We start from the raw sequence: 20,080 nt of genomic DNA, 5'->3' as shown, positions 1-20,080 counted from the left end.
AACAGATATGAAGAGGGTAGCATACAGGATGGAGAATATGCAAAAACCATTTACTTTATGTAAACCACCAAAGTCTTTATTAAAGCATAAATACTACATAAAGACAAATTGTATTACTGAATGAAGGGACTAACCACATGATGGGCAGAAAAATAATGTTTTATAAATTGCCTATTTTATTTAAAGGACATTTAAAAACTACATGTCTATACAGAAAATTATGCAAATGATCAAATGTTTGGCTTTTCATTCAAGCATTGGAAATGTGATAAGAGGTAAAAAATGGCTACACCAGCTACAAGACTAATCACTGGTTGTAATGACAAGTGATATTTAAATCACTGCAGATCTGAAGTAATTAACTCATCGCTATCATTAAGCCATGATCACTGATATGAAACAAGTCAGTATGTTATATAAAAGCTTATTGTAAATGCTTGGTTTAATCATATATTCATGATTTATCCCTCATAATCATGGCATACAGAGATCTTAATATAAGAGACAATGCAACACAAAGAAAGCTGCAAAAATGGGAAACATACCGCAAGCATCACTTTATAGTCTGTATTGACAGGGGATTAATTCTCCTTATCTGCACGGTACAGATGAGACTTCCAGGTGTGTGTCAATAATATCTGCCACGTCTCTGGCAGAATGTCACCATGTTTGTAGATTTTAGCATCGCTGCCATCTGATATAGCTGACATTTGACGATTTGGATTATTTGCAGAGCAAAGGGGGGAGAGACGGGGAAGATCTCAGGCAACATAGCAGCGAGGGCTTTTTATTGAGTAGCAGGGAAGCGACATCAGTGTGACAGTGAGACGGCAAGTGCGAGAAAATAGTCTTTCAAAGTTGATGCATCGACCTCAAATGAGCAAACAAAAAGGAGTCAGCTGTGGTGTAAGAAGGGTGGATGTTCACTTGAAAGCAGCACTAGAGTGATCTGATTTTTTTTTTTTTTTTGTCTCTTCACATATTTTACCTCAGTAATTTGTGGAGACATGAAAATGAACACATGCATACCAACATATTAATATCCAGTTTCAGGCAGCAGCAGACTGTTAAAATAATGCTTCAGTTTGGGGTTTGACTTGTTTACCAAGAATTTAATACTTCTCTGTTAGACTGTGTTTTTGTAATTGTCAGGTGTTTGTAGCTTCTCGTGAGCCACTGTTAGCTTTGCCCACACTCAGCTTTTAGTTGAGGACTGAGGCTACGAGCTGGTCATAGTCAGTAAACATCCCCAAGCCCTTAGCTGTCTGCTTGTTAAAACACTGTACAATGATTTGTTTTCTTTTATCTACTGTGATGGCCCAGGGCTAAATCAGAGCTGTGGTTGTTTGGCCCGTTTTCTGCTTCCTTCTTCAGATCTGAAAACGTGGCTCCTACTTCCTCATTGAGGAATTGTTTTCACTTGCAGAAGAGTCTAAATAATATGGTTTTATAATAAGATTTCTCCCTCTCCACCTGGAAGGTAGTTGCCTTCCAGGCACCCAGATTGATTAATTTTATTTGGTTTGATTGTTGGGAATTTAGACTTTGCTTGTAGTTCTCGGTCAGCATTTGTTTGGTTTCTGTTTGGCTTCTTTTGAGTTAAGAAATTGTTGGTTTCATAAAATTGTTATTGTTTGGATCTCCCTTGTTTGTTATCCCCTAACTCAGCTGGATAACAAGTAGGGGCTCGTCCAATGTAAACATGAAAATATCAAAATTTTGAAGCAGTAAAATTGTGTTAGGACACCCGCTGAGACAATTTTTCGCATATTTGAGTGAGATAAGATGGAGATGGTACAGGTTACTTGGATTTTAAGTTGCATTTTAAAGTGTGCATGCAATAGAAATGGTGAAAATGGGTTGTGCGCAGCATCGCTCTGGGGACGATTGTAGCTGGGCCAGTTTTTTGCTGTCGAGCAGGAGCATTAATTGTATCCCCCAGTTAGGTGGTAGAAGCAATTATAGGAAAAATTGCTGGTTGTTGTTTACAGGGCTGTTTGTTATTTTTGTGTGTTGTCCGTGCGGTTAAAAGCAGATGACTTGGGAGCACCCCAAAGATTAGGCTTGGCGCGTCTATCTTCCCCCAATACAGACAGTTGTAGACAGGACATTCAATAAAAATAGCTTATAATAGCTCTGGGTGAAGTAACAAAACTTAGGGCGTAATGCAACCATTTACCTTTGCTGTTCAGTAATTAGCAAATCAATGTAAATAGTTTTTAACTGTGTCACATACTGAATTATTGATTAAATTTTCAAAGACTTTCCCAACACCCTTCAAACAGCAACCTTTACTATCGTGGCTCTTGCAGGTAAATGCCACAATGTGCGGAGAGCTCTCATGAATTGTTGGCCACCTGATGCAAATCATTTCTATTGAGTGATTCCCTTTCAGCTGCTCATCATATCAGAGGGATCTCAGTGTCCTTTGCCCCAGTGGTGGACATAAATACACTCCTCCACTGTGGCGTAATTATCTTATGATAAGCTTTAACAGCCAATCATAAGATAGGCTCTTAAAGTTTCAGGCACCCCCCACACATCTATGAGAGACGGAGAGTGGGCGGAGGGCAGATTGAAAAAAAAAAAAAAAAAAATTCTCACACACACCTACACACGCAGACAGGTGCACACAGCAGGAAAACTGGCAACCACACATATCAGCATGCGCACCCACTCACCCACAAATACACACACCGGTGCTCTCCAGATGGATGGCAAGTTTGATAATGGTTGAAATGAAGAAGTGGATCACTGGTGTCTGTCCTCTTTTTTGACAGTTATGACTTAAAACTCCTCCAAGAAGTGAATCATATTGAAGTCTGGAGATGAACAATCAACATGGGGCACGTCAGACTAGCACACAGAGGCCACACACACACACACATCAGTGGGTCTTGTTTTCACCCAGACGGTACACTACAACTGAGCGGGACAAGGTTTTGAGGATGAAGAAAAAACACATCTTTGGGGTAAACCAGTGTTGATGTTGAAAAAAAATGTTTTACTGAACATTTGCAGGAAGCAAATGGAGAAATACATTTGAAACAAAACCACTCTGTTTTATTCACAAGGCTATACTTTGAGATGCAGACAAGAAATGTTGCCTGCAGTGATCATTGCTTCTGATAATCTTTGGCATATAATGACGTCTGTCTCTATGAACACAATCAAGCCCCACAATCCTTTCCCTCCAAAATAAGGGTCTAAATAGGTCTAAACCTACAGCACTCTTTGGACATAAATTACCAAGCTGAGTTTACACTGTTTTCTATTTTTACTGGTGGCAGATTTGGCAGAAAAAAAAAATAGACATTGGTTGAAGGGATTTGAAGCTTGTAGTATGCAGCTCATGCAGTACATTACCATCTGCTTGTCGGAGCCTATAGTCTGCTTACATCCTACAACACAGACTTAGCATGTGTCCAAAAGTGACACAGAGCTATCTGCCTTCACTTTTCAATTGGTGTAATTAACACTGAAGCTAATCTGATGTCAGGCTTCTGGTGACAACCTCTAATGAAACATGTTGTGTCTCTCACTTCCTCCCACTAATCAGAAACAAGGCAGACCCATTTAAAGCTCGAGCCTTTGTTCTCTAATGTCTTAGATGTGTGTCTGTCACTCCTCTTAAAGCTGTGAGTCTGCAGTCAGTTTTTTCTCTGTGGTTGTCAGAGCTCATTTAAGCCCTTCAGGAACATTTAAGCTTCAAAGTTCGAAGAGAACAACCTGTCCCTGCGACAGCGCAGAAGAAAAGACTGATATTAATAATCAGAAATAAGAGAGAGGAGAGAGATCAGTGATCGCTGCAGCATGTGGCATGTGAGTGGTAAAGCGACAGACCACCCAGAGATGAAATCAAAGAGATGGGAGGCCACTGCAGTTTAATCAGGCGCTAACTCCAAAGCCCTAAAAAACAGCTTTCCCCTCTGAGGCATGGAGCAACATCATAAACAAACTTTAACTGCTGCATCTGTATCTGAGCCCTCTTTGCTGTGGTGTGGTGCCATCCCGCCTGTCTCCTCTCTAATATGGATACTTCCACTTGACAACATAAACAACTTGTCAATTAGCAGGCTGTTTGTACAAACATTTACAGCGTTTAATTCACCAGGGGTGTGGCTTGCTGAGACTGTGGCGCACCGACTCGGGCAAAAGGGAATAGCTGGGATGACGGATAAAGAGCTGATGTTTGTGTTTCTTTGCAAGGCTCTAATTGAACTTTGCGCACGCATTTGTGTGTCTGTTTGTCTTTGTGCGTATGAGTGCGAAAGATAGCAAGCGGGAGCTAAAATTAGTTGTAAACTGCTGATCGGCTTTGTGGATTGAAAGTTCATTAACATGTCTGAGGCTTTGATCCACTGATAAAGTCAAAGAGGATGGGACCGTAAACACATGAGCTGACAGAGATAGGGCTCCTATAACTTTCTCAGGACAGACAGAGAGGAAAAGTTTTCGAAGACGAGAAAGAAAGAGCTAATGAATAACAGCGACACAGAAAGAAGGAATGGCTTGAGGCGAGGAGGGCAATAACTAGCCTGCGGAGAGGAAGAAAGCCAGTTGGAGTGAGATAACAGAAACATCCAGAGGCTGATATAGATGGAAAGAGACCATCTGTCTCCTGCACTCTGCACTCACCGTCAGTGGAGCAGCCAGTGGATCCGTCGCTGGAGCAGTAGCGCATCTCGATCCTCTGTCTGCCCACTTCCAGCAGGCTCGGGTCTGGGATGCGAGCTTTGCAAGTGTAGCGGAAGCGTTGCTCGTAGTGGCCGCCGTTGTCAGAGATGTTGACGGGCGTCCATGGAGTCCAGGGTGTGGTCTTCTTCAGGTCGGGACACGGCAGGGTGTTGCATGACTGGTACTCCTGCAGGCACGAGAGACAGGAACACGTTTCACTGCATTTAACCTTGAGATTTAATTAATGGCGAGCATGTTTGCAGGCAGGTGAACCTAAAACGTCCAGAGAAGTAATAGAGATAATCACAAATCATTACAGCAATAATTAAGCATTACAAGCTCAGACAGAATTTTCTGGTGTATGTACCAGGCATAGCAATGGACAGGACAATGGCTTTCAAAATTCTCGACTGACTCATTTGAAATTAAACCGCTTATTTTAAGGGAATAAACAGCATTTCATCGTCGGCACTCATCCATCCAAAATACCTCTCTCCAACCAAGTTTGCCTGGCCGCAACATAGCCTGCCGTTCTGCCTGCATGTACTGATTAAGGAAAGATTCCCATTAGGCCACTTGCTGAAGATGGCGAGAGGCAAACACGCGAAGCAGAAAAGGTCATTGATCAAGTTTAATCTATATCCAAGGGAAAAGGATGGAGAGAAGGAGAAGAAGAGAGGAGGAGCGGTGATGCCACGGATCTGAAGAAGTTGAAAGAAAAAAAGGGTGGCACTAATGGCATATCTCCCTCCTATCTGCATCTGGCTTTGAGAGCTGGGCAGTAAAAATGAAAAACACAGCACTGAAGCATTTGATACGTGAGACTTATTCAGGAGAGCCATGAGTATATATTTCCTCCAATTCACTCAGCCTTTATTTTAGACTACTGGTCGAATAATACACTGCTTCCTCTGTGGTGCTGCATATGATGATATGATTGTAGACGATAATAGGTGGGTAATAGTTGGTCCGGCCTCCTTTTGTGCGCGGCTAAAGAAATAAGGAGGAGAAGGGAAGTGATACATCTGAAGTAAATGACATCGTAGAGGAGAAGGTGAAACGGCTGCCATTTTCCTCACCACTTGTTTATTTATGCTGAATAGGACTTGAGTGACTGCCAGACCTTGACAAAATAAGATAAGAGTTCCTTTCTGCACATCCATCAGCCTGTCGCATGGGATCGGCTGACAGGTCAGCTAAGGAGAAGAGGTCTATACATTATATAGTAGACCTATTCTTCACCGTCTCCCTTGCTTTTTTTTTTTTTTATATCCTTGCACGTGGTCTCCCTTTGCATCCATCTATCCATCTTTATATTTCTTTCAGCCTGTTTTTCACACAGTGTTCATAATGCACGCTGTGTCAGATCTCTTTCTCTCGCTCCTCATTTCTTTTTCCCTCCGTATCTCTGTTTCATCTCTCTCCCTATCCTGCTCTCCTCCTCTCCCTCAATCACTCCCTCTGCCTCTCCTCACTGGGGTGCCAAGGTTAAAAACACAGGGAGGATTTAGATTCTGTTAGAGGCCCGTGATGAATGAGGGTGTCACCTCCAACGCACTTCCTGCCTCTCTCCATCTAGCCCAGTAATCATCTCCAGACATTAATATTTAACATTGTCACGCATCACAGGCTGGCCACAATCTGTGATTATCACAATAACAAAATGGAAGAGGGAAAAAACGGCCACCTCAGCGTCTCACTGATGCCCACAGTGACGTAGAAGCAACACATGGCATGAATGAGGGGAAAAAAGGCAAACAATATGTGGGTGTTTGTTGTGTGAGTTGTTGATGGTGGCCAAACACAGTAAATATTTAATGAGGCTTGTCTGGTAAGCGTTTCTCTTTACTCGCTGTAGATTAGTGTCAATGCAGAGGGCGAAGGAGATAATTACTGGGTTTAAAGCTAAACCTCATTCAAGGTCTCTGAAGGAATCCACATCAACTACAGCTAAAGTACATGCAGCTTAAAGCAAGGTGGTCAGTATATACGGTGTGTAATAGATATCTCACTGACTGATCTGAGGCCAAACGCCCTGAATGCAATTCCACCCGAAATAGTTCTTTTACTGTCGACCCAAACTCTTCAGATAAATGGTACCATATAAAAAACCACTTACAAGCAGTTGATTCAAACTTGGGGTCCAGGTCTCCCCATGAGGACCCAAGATAAATCTGATCAATCACAAGGCGATGACGTAACCAATCAAATTAGAAAGAGGAAGATAACAAAAATGCCTTTAAAATGAACTAATATTCACACTGAGGCTATTAACTGTAATGACGTGGAGTGACAACTAAACATGATGTCATTTTAAGGGGTCATAAGTCAAAAAGTTTGGCAACAGTCACCCTTTTGAGTTGTGTGAAATTTTGGGTCAATTAAGGACATTTTTTAATGCAAAGATGGCAGCTTGTTTGGACAATAATAAATAAAAAGTATTTAGTACTTTGGGGAGAATAAGTACAGATGACCTTAGGAGCAGATTTAGGAGGAGATGTCTATGATATCCTGCTGTTTCTGTTTCATGGGCTCAAGGGATGTGATTTTAGCTAACAGATTTGCAGATATTAAAGTGTAACAGGCAGTTTTTGAGAGTTGAATATTTGAGGAAAATAGTTAAGTTAAGCGGGTTTCTTCATACAACCCAAAATCACAAATCACACTTTTGCTTGACGGGGTTTCACAATCAGCTCAGCACATTCTACTGTTTATCCTAAGGTCCTCTGGGTAAGAAAAAAAAAAAAAAATCCCCAAAAGACCATTTAACAGAAGAAAAGGGGGAAAAACGTCAGCAGAGAAGGGAACCCTCATCCCAGGCAGACTGATATAAAATAGATGCTGTGTACATTTGTACTAGAATGTTTTTTTGTATTATTTTAAAATTTCACAAAAATAGTTTGATATCAATAATAATTTTGTTGGTAGTCAAGTTAATCATTGCCTGTAAAAAAGGAACTCATGGTGGTGGTTCCTATTATCAGCACTGCACCACCTTGAGGTCTATATTATGAAAAACTTATAGACTCCTGCTGTTGACAATATTAAATTCAGGTCTAAATTTTGACAGAGGGTGGACAGTTTATTGTTTTTTACTGCAATAAAAACAGCCCTGGTATAGTGGCTATGTGTGTGAATACACAATAGCATCGTAATAAAAAACAAAAACAGTTCCTTCTGCTTTTGGAGTAGAAATTTTATATGGCGATTTGAATAATGCATTAAAAATGAAAAAAGAAGGACCCGTGAACGCAAAAATAAACATCAGTCCAAACCCATAACCCCAACACACACACAAGGAAATAAAATAACCCCATCCAAATGACATTCGCTGTGCTAAAGCAGTGAATAGGTCATCTTAGGCATACATTACATGTTGCCCATAGTAAACGTGCTCGTCTGAACAAAAACAAAGAGCCCTGTTTCAATCAAACTTTGATTCTCTGAAACATTTAACTGAGCTATTTAAATTATGTATCTACTTCTTTCTAGTTTATATGGTAAACTAATGAAACAAAGTAATAAAAAAATAAAATAAAATAAAAAAAATATCCAGGAAACATTTCCAGCTCTCTTCACTCAGCCACACTCACGTCTCAATTTCAGAGAAATTAACCGAAAGTGAAAACATGGTGGTGAGCAGTCGAATGTGACAAGTGGCATGTGGAACACAAAATTGGATTCAATTAGTCCGCTGATTTTGACTCGTACCCATGCTCCCCCTGGCGAGAGCGGCAACGTGCATTACTGGCAAATGGAGAGCAGCGATTTTGTGCTGTGAAACACCTTTAACAGGCAGCTGCTCAGAGACGGCAGCTCTGTAATGGGTTCCTGGCTGCAGCTCAGGACGGCTGGGCGGGAGGACGCTTGATAGCATCTTTACTGCCTCACACAAACAAGCCGCCTGGTTGGTCAGCCGTGGCTGCTTGTGTTTCTGTGTGTGTGTGTGTGTGTGTGTGCGCACGCGCAAGACTGACAACTTGACGGTTGAGTGAAACTTTTTACTTCAGGCTGGAACTGATTTGCGCGTGTGTGTGTGTGTGTGTGTGTGTGTGTGTGTGTGTGAAGCGTGTGCATGTTTATACGTTTATGCATGGCTGCTTTATGGATTCAGGCAGCTCCTATCTCATTCTGTCTCCATCCACAGAGCTTTGTGCCTATTTTTTTTTTGGTGTTATAGACTGAAGGGATACAAAGTTGAGAGAAAAGCAGGGCAAAAAAGGGAAAGGAAGCCTGTGTGTGTGTCAGCACAGTGTCCGAGTGCTGGGGAAGTATAAGCCCTCAGCCTCTTCCCTTATTTTTATTGAAGAATGTGTGAATTTGGAGGGTGAAATACACTGCATGTGTATTGTGTGTGTGTGTGTGTGTGTGTGTGTGTGTGTGTGTGTGTGTGTGTGTGTAAGTACAAAAGGGCCTCTGTTGTGTCTGACCAGCTGTGGGAGGTGAATAATAAGGAGTCGTGCCTCTCCAGCCTCCTGCCATCATTACACTTCCTATTGGACTGGGAGAGCTGTGCATGTGTGTGCGAGTGACCGAATATGTAGGGACGTCTACATTTACACACTAGTACCCTGATGTTTGAGTGTATGGTCCATATGTGAGAGGGACTAATCGTATCAGGTGTCTACATCTTTATCTATTGTGGTTGAGTCCTCAGAGAAGGAGGCCTAATGTTCTTCAAGTCTCCATGACACATCATTTCAATTAGCAGCGCCAACCAAAACACACTTTGTCAAACACTGACTTCTCGGTCTCTCTCTCTGTCTCTCTCTGTCTCGCTCTCTCTCTCTCTGTCTGTCTCTCCACCCATCTGACTCCATAATGAAGCCCACTGTCAGCTGGGAGCTGGCTACACACCAGTGCACACAGTGGCTAACACAGAACAATACAAAAACACACAAGCGTGTTCACACGTCAGTCTGCCGACAGAAGCAGCTCTGGGTACTTAACTTTCATTTCGCAGCCCGCCTGCACAGCTGAACTCCTCGCAGGTAAATAGAGCAGCTCTCAGTTTCATTAAGCAGCTCTGTGCTTCGTCAGTTCTGCATGGCCCACATTTCACTTATTTAACTCTGAGAGGCAGATTCAGCAGAGAAGAATGACTCTTTTTGATCCTTGGATATGAGAGATATTTGATGTACTTTACTGTACAAAGTAGGATATACCACAGTGAATGATATACTCTTGAAGACCGCACAACTCTGAAGCAAGTCGTCTTTCATCTATTACCAGGAATTAAAGAGAATATCAGCAAGCCATTTACATTGAAGTTGTAACTCTTCGCAGAATCTAGTATAAAATGCTCTCTTATATAATGCATTTTTACAACATAAACTGTAATTGTCTTGCATTTTATAATTTAAAATAAATACATTTTCAAATGTGCAAAACATTAGGCGGACACGTGAGACTGAATTTCACAAGTACGTGTCTGAAATTGTTTGATGAGGAAACGCAGCATACAGAAAATGTAGAGAAGACACTTGCTACCCTTATGATTTAAATAGAACTCAGATCAAACTGAGTTTGAATTTAGAGAAGAAATGTATCCATCCATTATCTGCACCTACTTTATCCTGAACGGGGGAAGGCTGAAGTCTATCCCAGCTGACTTTGGGTGAAAGTGGGGTAGACCTATGACAGGTCACCAGTCAATCACAGGGCCAACAGAGATACACAGACAATCATTCACACCGACGGTACACCAATTAACCTCACGCACACCATTGGACTGTGGGAGAAAGCCAAAGCACCTGGAGAAAACCCATGCAGGGACAAGGAGAACAAACACACACACACACACGCACACACACACACACACACACACACACACACACACACAGCTCTAAACGTGTAATTTTGACTGGCAAACATCACGTCAAACCAGCAAGAGATCAGTGAGATGGTGACACTCACCACTGACCTAGAGTAAGTAGAACATGCAGTTTTTAGGTGTGTCTTTTGTTGCTAATTTTGGAAAGTAAAGTTGACTTCATGAAGCAGGGGCCTACGTTACATTCTTTAAAGTTGAATTTTGTTATTGGAGGAATTGCTAACAACACAGAAAAGACACGTATCTGCTTGTTACACAAAATGTTGTTGAAAAGTTTCATAGATCACAATCAACTATTACCTGGAGTCGTCTGTTATTAAATATCATTGGTTTCTTCAGTGTGGGGTGACTGACGATCAGATGTACGGGTGAAGAGCACATTTAAACCTCCTCCTGACATTTTTATTTTTCTATATTGTTTTTTTTTTTTTTTCATACTCATGAGCAACAATGACCTTCCTGATTGACTTGGCATATAATCTCTTGAGTCAGCTTTGATGAACACCCTTTCAACAGCACTGTTTGAACTGCATCAAAAGATTTCATTTAATAATTATTTTCTTTCAGCAACTCTACAATGGTTTTTAATTTCACAAGATATTTTCCAGAATACATAATCTTTAAAAGGACTCACTGCTTGAATATTGGGACAGAAAATATAGTTTTGTTTCCAATTTATCCAAGGTTAATGAAGCACTTCTTTTGTAGTTGAGTTTATGAGTCATCACACTAGAGAAGATGGGGTTAAGTACAGTACTCTCGGTGCAGTGCATCCGTGCTGGGCCACTGGAGCCTAACTTGTTTATTTCCAGCCCAGATTTTGCCAGTTTCTCTGGGGGATTCAAACCTGTAGTGCGGATACAGTGAAAGCAGAGAGATGGAGCAGCGCCGCACGGACCGGGGCTCAGACTGATGAAGCTGCAGTCATGTGGCCTTTTGCATTAGCAAAATGAGGCACTGAATACCTCAGGAATAAATAGTTCCATTAAAGTAAGACCACAGCTGAGGCTGATGGCGATGACACATGGAGCAACATTAGGGCAGGTTTGATGAAAATGAAGCACCGAGAGAGTTTCTTTAATCAAACTTGTGGCAGCATTTTGTTTTAAAAGGGTAGCAGGGTTGCATAGTGAGTAGAGACACTTTGGTTAAATTTGAAGGGTCCTTGACCTGAATCCCTACGAGCTTCACTTTTTCTTTGTGTGTGACTATGGAGTGAGCTCCCTGTGTAGGGGGCGCAAGTAAATAAACTTTTGCATTATAAATCAATAGACAATGAAAAAGTAAACTGAATAGGTTTACAGCGTGTTCGGAGGAGTCTGCTATGTTGCAACAGAATTTGTATCTCCAACTTTAAGAGCGGCTTTCAAAAAAGTTCCAACAGTTAGTATTTTCTTGTGAATTCTCTGCCTGACAACAAGCAGATGCTTTCCCATTGCTGTCGATTAATATATGGTAAACACCTGGAACTGAACCACAGGTGGCTGGGAGCATATCAATCCTTACAAGTAAATGAAGCACAAAAGAACATACAAGCTCTGTCAATTACATACACTGTGGTTTTCTCTTCAAGTCTCAGAAGTATGCCTGATCTGAAAAAAGTGGCTGTGGTGACAGAGGCAGCAACGTGTGTGTGTGTGTGTGTGGTGGTCTCCTTCTGTTTAATTAAACATGCATGTGTCCAGGGGAAGAAACACAGACAGATGGCACGTAAAAATTATGTCTATCACACTTTTTGGATTCTTGATCAAATTAAAAGAACATGTTCCCGTCATTATGAACATCATCATCATCATCCTTGGGAATAGTTAAGGTTTTAATACTACAAAAAACACTATGGTGAGTATACTTAAGCTTCCTGTCTCTTAAACACTGAACCTGTACCTGTTTAGGGGCTTTAAGTGCACTGAGGCAATTGTTATCCATTAACAGCTGTGCCATTTAGCATCTTATCAGAGTTTTAAATGAAAGGCAGCAAATGCTTCTTTGATCAGAGTGAATATGCTGCTATAATACAAGTTACCCAAGCTGTCTAAATAAAGTCCTCTGTGGCCAAGCCTTGTCTGTGAAGGCTGCATGTAATTACAACTCCTGCGGCCGAGACAGCCCCAATTAAGTCCATATCACAATGTTAGAGGACAAGGAGTCGATGAGAAAACAAAACAAAAGGACAACAAGTGAAAGTCCAAAAGCAAAAAGAAGCAGGAAGAAGCAGAACCACGTCGTTAAACAGACAGAAAGTTTGTACAAGTCGAAGCTTCCAAGTGACTTGGCTCAGCTCTCTGTAGAACAGTATGTCACTTCCTCGACTGTTAGCAATATGAGACTGTTCCCTCCTTTGACACCAATAAAAACTATCTCTAACATCTCCTGCTCGCTGAGCCCGAACACGTCTCGACACTGAGGATGCGTCAGAAATAACGCAACAAATGCCGACACTTAAAGGCAGGCTTTCCCTTTTGGAACCGGCAGTGTCGAAGAGCCGAGATTCCCTCGTGCTTGCCGTCACTTTCCTTTTCTGATCTGCGTTCCTGAAGGAATGCCGCTGCATCCCAGGGTGATTCAGTGAGGATGATGGCTGCTGTGCTGTGACAACAAATAAGACAGCTGCCATTATGTGAATGTGTGTCTGTGTTTGTGTGTGGGAGAGAGAGTAGGTGAACGCAGCAGTGGATGATATGGTGTGACTGCTAAATTACTATTTAATGAGAGGTCAGTTGTTTTATTTGGGTGTTCTGCAGCTACTAATGTGTTATGGGCAATTATCAGATACTATATATGCTCTTGAGGTGCAAGGCCTTGTGTGGGATGTTTCATAATGTTGGCAGTGTATTATTTAGCTTTATAACAGCCCATTACACGACCTGTGGGATGTGTTTTTTCTTTAGCTAAATGTGATTTGGGTAGATGAATGCTTTTTCAGCATTTGACTGCATTTCTATGAAAACAAACTATTGCCCATTTGAGTAAGTGCCTGTCTCTAATCATTTATTCCACATACACGCAGATTGTGTGTAAACACGCATGATTAAAACCTTAATCCTAAACGGTAAATCTAAACCAGTCGTTAAAAGAAAGTTAAAATGATCACAAAAATAAAAATCTCTCCCAAAAATGTAAAAGAAAACCAACAAACAAATGAAAACACATTTCAAGGATCCCATGCATCCACAAGGCCCTGACCCACATTCTTTAATCCATTTCCAAGAGGGACACGAGAAGCTACAGCTATCATGATTGTTCCCTCTTATTTACAGTAGATGTGTGTACGTATGAAAATAGCACCAGAAATAACAAAAGCGTCACATTATTCTGTCATGAAGGAAAACGCTCGTATTTCAACACTTCCTTGCATCAGCTGCGCTTCGGAGAAAGCTCTGTGGCAGAAAATAAGTCTATTCATATGTGGTGCGATTACTCTGTGTGTGTGCGTGCGTGTGTGTGGTATTAAATAGGTCTTGGTAATAAATCTGATGGCTGCTGCCACTGTACAAATATAGCCAGGGGATTTGGTCGTGTTGGATGTTCCAATTTCATCACCACTGACTGTTCCTCGCATCAAATGGCTTAAGCTGAGCTCCTAAACAATGAACGGAATGAGCGAAAGACATATAGAAGGAGGTGCATGTGAGAGCTATTGTTCTGGATGACATACCTGACCACACCCGGGACAGTCGTTGCCGTTCTCACAGGTTCTGCGTCGCGACTGGATACCTCCGCCACAAGGCACGGTGCAGCGTTCCCATGCCGACCAGGCTGACCAGTAGACGTGCGGTGGGCAGGGCAGGTGTTCGTTACAGTACCTGTGAAGGAAGGGGAAAGACGGCAGAGAATGAGGGTGGTGATTTAAAAAAAAAAAAAGAAAGAAGAAAAATGCAATCAGCACAAGAAACAAGCGGCAACATCTTTGGCTGAAAAAGGATTGCAGTTCCACCAAAGAACCAACAGAAAACTAATAAGAAGGAGTGACTTTAGTGAATGACATTCTTATAACTTAGGAAATACACAGTCAGTAATTTTTTTTCCATAAGGAAAGTTGAATTAGAGTCTATTGGAGGCGGACCCTTTATGGAGCCAACCCCTAGTGGCCCTCGAGGGTATTGCCGTTCAAGACACTTTCACACTAGCCTCATTTTTCAGACCCGGAAGCAACACCCACTTTTATATAAAGCCTATGTGCATAATTAAGGGCAGGGCTACTTAGACTGACATGTTACAATGTCATGTTACAAATGACGAGCTACAGCAGGTTTCAGCAACTACGCTAACCACCTCTTTTCCCATTTGCGTATTAACTGGGAGAAAGGCTGAGGCAGACACTGCAGAGACAGCAGTTATTGAAAGCTAACCGGAACTGAGCTTCAAAACTGCTTTTCATGAAACCTATCGATGACACCAGGGAGGTTATGTCCATTTCAATATATGCAGTTGATGATAAAGTCTGGCAGCCAACAATCTAGGAACACAATTGACAAAAACAGTTACAGTAATTATTAAAGTCATCAAGCATAACGCTCTACAATCTCCAAAGGGAGTGAAAGAAACTAGCTTGAGAATTGTTTTATTCAAAGGTGAGTTCTACCTGAAACCAGTCTGATCAAGATGAGTGCGTACATCCAGTCAATTTAAGGTCCCATCTGCAACATGCGAGCAAGTCTAATGACTTTAAAGTCCAATATTACTCTGCAATATGTTACTCCAGTGTCCAATAACAGGATTTTTTGCTGTTTTGGTCTCCACCAACTCCTGAGAGAAATATGTAACTACATGCTCTAATATTTTTGCCAGCTAGCTGTGTCTCTGTTCGGTGCTGGGTAGGTAGGGCTCAGTGACTTTATCTGAGATCTTTTTTCCCAAACAGCTGCCTGCTGCTCGTAGATTTGCAACAATTTTGAAGGAGCTGAAAGATACTAAAAACGCTCCATATATATGGAATAAACTGTAGGGTCAGGTGATAATTTCCTGCAGGTTTGTCATTTTAATATTACTTATACTAATTCAATCCATTGTCATGAAAAAGATAAATGCAACTTTACCTAATTATTGTGTATTATAATTACACAATTTGAGGGATAGAAGAGACATGAGTTAGCTCTACAGGCTTTGACAGCAGAGGTTAACTTGAATCATGTGTCACACTCTTTTGGATTGTCTGTGGAAAATTGAATAGCTACATTATCTGTCAGACCACTAAAATTATATGTGAAGGGCACTGAAGACGTCACCGCACTTTGGAAACCTTGCCACTGAACTGGAATAGCTACAAAGAGCTCAAGACCACAAGACAGGGATGTCTGAAAAGGCGTGTAAACTTCCCTTGAAACAAACTTTTACAAACCCCACAGATCTCTTTGATGTGGCCTGGAGTGCAGAGAGCGCTGCGAACACTGTGAGCCTGAACATGTCATGAATGAATGAATGAATGAATGAATGAATCATGTAGCCAGAGACAGGTCAAAGGCATATATCTGTGCATGGTGTGCCAGCGAGTGTGCGTTAACACAGCTAAGTACAGCCAAGAAACTTACATCTCAAATCTTAATGAACGTGCATATGCAGTTTGCATAATTCATTGACAGAGCCTATTAAAAAAGCCACAAAGATGCATGGATCATCTCTAATTACATCGTTTTACAAGACAGGATTACTGCGATGTTTAAATACTTTAATCACTCAATTCTCATTATACATTAACGACAGACGATTGCCGGGCTTATTAGAACCATATAATATATTTTATAACTTTTACGCATACCATAAAATTGCTTTTATTGCCATTTTGTTGTGTGTTGGCCTTTTGAAGACAACTGAGACTTCTTGCGCTAATATAGCTTTAAATTTATATCCTTTCTCCAAAGGCTTAGGCTGTGTATTTCCATTGTACGATTCCCAAATACTCTATATTTTTCATATCTAATCAAAAGCTAGACTCTGTATACTCTGGTTGTAAAATAAAATCCTCAGAGCAGTGTGTTTCTTTCCACGTTTCCTAATCTGCATGCTTGTAGTGGGATAGCACAGTGGGGAGGAAGAGTGTTTAAAAGTGAGGACAAGTGTGGATTACAATCTTGCACATGCTGGAGAGAGGGAGAAAGATGCACCCAAACACACACTCACAAAGACATTCATGCAAACAGGCTTGTATGCACACAAAATATCCCTAATGCACCACAACACACAAAAAAACAAAAAAAACAAACGTCAATACAGTAGAGTATATTTAGAGCTTCAAAATCATCATCATAGCCGCTTTAATCATTTCAGACAAGTGAGTGGCTTTGTTATCTTATCCTTTTCTCCTCTCTCTAAAACACACGGAGCTGATCAGACTAAAACGAGGCTAATTAGCTGCTATAGGCTGAGTAAGCAGTGTGGACGCTGTCAGTGTGCTAAGGGAAATACCAACAGAAGGTTCATAAATGCAGGCATTAAGCAGCCAGATTTAAGCCCGTAGCGCTGCTGTGTACGCTTTCTTTCATGGCATTTGCTTTATCTTTAAAAGCTGTGCCTGCTGCGAACAATCGAGGCCGAACTTATCACAGGCCTCTTGGCTAACAGACGTGGAAAAAAGACGAGGAAAAGAGGTTTATTTTGCCTTTAAAATCTGTTTTTTGTTGTTGATGTTGTATATGTGTGTATCTATGAAGTCATGTCATATGCATGCATGTTTGAACATAAGGCCTTTGAATGGGGTACTTGAGGCAACAGTGGACGAACAAAGTGTGTAGTGAGGCTCGCTGCAGATGCCTAACACCTCTGAAAGGAGCTGTGTGCCCCATAAAAGAAAAGCCTTTCACAGCAGTAAAAGAATCATTCAGTGCGCTAAAGCTGACAAAGTTCCAGCCCCTCTCGTGCCATGCAGATGAAAGCTTATTCAGAAGATTGTTTCACACACATGGATAACTACAAACGGCAGATGTGGTGGAAGTTTTTTTGGACACCATCACAGAGTACAGAGTTGTATAAAAACCCAGTTTTTTTTCCCCCATGTTTCATCCATTTTTTTCCTCTTAAATGACGATAAACATTCCCGATACACCTGGATATGCTCATATTGAAGACACGCACATATTTTCTAGCATCCCCTTATTTTTCTCCCTCCGGCAGACTGAAACTGACAGCATAATTCATCTGTTCACACATTTTCTCTCTTTCTCTGTGCTTCACTGTTCATCTGCCCAACTCTCTTTCACGTGAACACATACACGCGCACAAAGACGCCTCTCCTCTCACTCCTACCTTACAAAGATCCGATTCCAGCCCTCACAGCTGGCCCCTGACTGGCCTAAGGTGTTTTAAATAGCTGAACAGAGCGTGTAGAGAGCAAGAAGGGGAGATGAAACAAATGAGATTAAAGCTCAGAGAAAGACATAGAGGGGGTGGCAAAATCTGCTTCTGGCCCCCTGCGGTCTTTAGTGTTTGCCCGCGCAGGCACTTTTAAATTTTTTATTTTTTAAACTGGGCTGTGTTGGTCACTACGTATATTTTCCTTAGGGCTCCTGGTGGAGCAGTCCGTTTCTCGTGGACTGCTCCACCAGGAGCAGCAATGAGTAAGAAAAGGTTTAGAGGAGGGAGTGATAAAATGAAAAAGTGCAGAGGACAGAATTTTGAAAAAAAAAGGAGTAATATCAGGTTCATCCTTGAAGGCCATATGCAATTACTCGTCTATCACATACTGTTTCTGTTGCCATGGTCACAAGTGCTAACAATTTATTTCTCCTTTTTTCCTTTCCTGTACCCTCTGAACTGTATTTACTTTGCACTTTTTCTGCCTTCTCCTTTGGTTTAAAGCTGGGGCTGGATGAAAAACATCAGAACGATATCTGGTGGCTTAACGTGGATTCTACGGACACAAAGAAGTAATGCTTTGGTTCATTAAAACCCGGCGGTCTTTACTGGAATGGAAATAAAATAGCATAATAGTCTTGTATGATTTTTACACACAGTGCAAGCTCTAAAAGCTTTACACAGACCTTCTTTGATTTGGCAATCACTTGACAAAACAAAACAAACAGAAAAAAAAAATTTAAATAAAAAAACAACAACTTGACCTTTTCTACCCGTTTCTTTGTATGGCTTTTTGTACTTCACATGCTTTCTCTTTAAAAACTTTTTTTTCTGGCCTTGAAGGTTGCTTAGAAACCATACAAACATCTTTAGAAAGGCGATTATTCTACGCCAAAGCCTCCAAAGCTTCAAAACGTAGACTCGGTCTGTGCGTGAAAGCCAGATAATTACCCAAGCACAGGCCTATCCCACTCTCTCCTTAATTGGCTGTCACACAGTTGGACAGAAGTAAGGAAAAACAGGAAAACAAAATGTCGCAGCCAAAGTCATACTTCTTAACTGCAGGTTGCAAACTATGGAAAAAAGTAGCTTTTTCCCCCCTCTTTAATGTGCACAGCTCTGAACACACATATACATTCATTGACACGGACTGATTAAAGTAAATCCATGCTGTACAAGTGTGGGTGTGCGTTTGTTTTATTTACCTCTCCTCACGGTTCTGGCCCACGCACACTCGTCCACCGTGGCGAGGGGTCGGGTTGCTGCAGGAGCGCTGACGCACCTGGAAGCCGATGCCGCAACTGGTGCTGCAGGGGGACCAGAAAGTCCAGGGAGTCCATGCTCCGTTTCTATGGAGACACACAGAACAACGTCAGTCCAAGTTTTTTGCTAACACCATTTGAGCTTTGTTCCTTTGTATAAAGTTTTACATAACAGTTTTGTTTTGTTTATTGAGGCTGAGGCCTGTCATATGCTTTTCCTGATTTGAGAATATAAATGAATCTAATTAACAAAATTCAGACTAAACTCTTAAGAACAACTGGGAATCTTCTACAGTCACAGACGATGCCTTTGTTTCTTCTGACAGATTGCGTATTGGTGCAGAAGACATAGTAGTCTTAGGCTGAGAATGCATTCTTCATTATTGGTTTCACAGAACAAGGGCAAGACCTCTACAGTATATTTCACTAAAATGCAACTCGGTGTCTTGGTTGTCAAATGATGAGCTGTGGGAAACACCAATTTAGACAGTATGAGGACAACTACTGAAATCAACACATAAATGGCTAAACTAGTATTTATAAAGACTACTCTTGGTCTAAGTTCATTGAGGTGTGTATGCAGAATACATTAACCTGCATTGTTTAAAGCACTTTCATGTAAGTTGTTCTAGGTTGAACAGGCAGATCGGTTGAGACTAATCTTTGTGGCACTTACCATTAGAAAATGCAATCAGTGACAATTTTAATTAAATACAGCACAGAATGGCTTTTTCCAGTCTGTTTTTATTGTAAATTTAATAACAGGTAACTTATGATAAGCATATATATTTACGTTAGACATACAGTATATTACATGAACAGATACATTGTTAAAAACTTGACTGAAAGGATAGTTCATGTGCCTTGTTAAGTATACACAGGACTGATGCATCAGGATCTCAGAAAACTTTACCCAGAGTATTATAATTGCAGTAATATGTCAGCTGAAAGAGTGCAAAAAAGCAACACTCAATCAACACTTGTTTGTCCAAAACTGCTGACAGTGAATATTCAACACGGA

General features: G+C 41.2%; 1 protein-coding gene across 2 annotated transcripts in view; it reads right to left on the bottom strand.

Moving 5' to 3' along the window:
* sema5a (sema domain, seven thrombospondin repeats (type 1 and type 1-like), transmembrane domain (TM) and short cytoplasmic domain, (semaphorin) 5A) overlaps nt 1-20,080 on the bottom strand; it is a 125,050-nt gene that overhangs the window by 25,157 nt on the left and 79,813 nt on the right. For both annotated transcript variants that reach the window (XR_011311195.1, XM_069705510.1), the window contains exons 14-16: nt 19,003-19,146; nt 14,166-14,313; nt 4,639-4,864 (exon numbers count right to left, since the gene is read on the bottom strand). Coding sequence is in view for 1 of the 2 variants with exons in the window: in XM_069705510.1 (XP_069561611.1) it covers nt 4,639-4,864; nt 14,166-14,313; nt 19,003-19,146 (518 nt within the window). In the remaining variant the exon portion in view is untranslated. The remainder of the gene's footprint in view (nt 1-4,638; nt 4,865-14,165; nt 14,314-19,002; nt 19,147-20,080) is intronic.

Source organism: Brachyistius frenatus, unplaced genomic scaffold (genome assembly GCF_029030835.1).
Source record: "Brachyistius frenatus isolate BFR_SWC_R1_liver_20210118 unplaced genomic scaffold, ASM2903083v1 Contig_57, whole genome shotgun sequence".
In the NCBI taxonomy this organism is placed as follows: Eukaryota; Metazoa; Chordata; class Actinopteri; family Embiotocidae; genus Brachyistius; species Brachyistius frenatus.
This window is presented reverse-complemented; position numbering and strand designations above follow the sequence as displayed.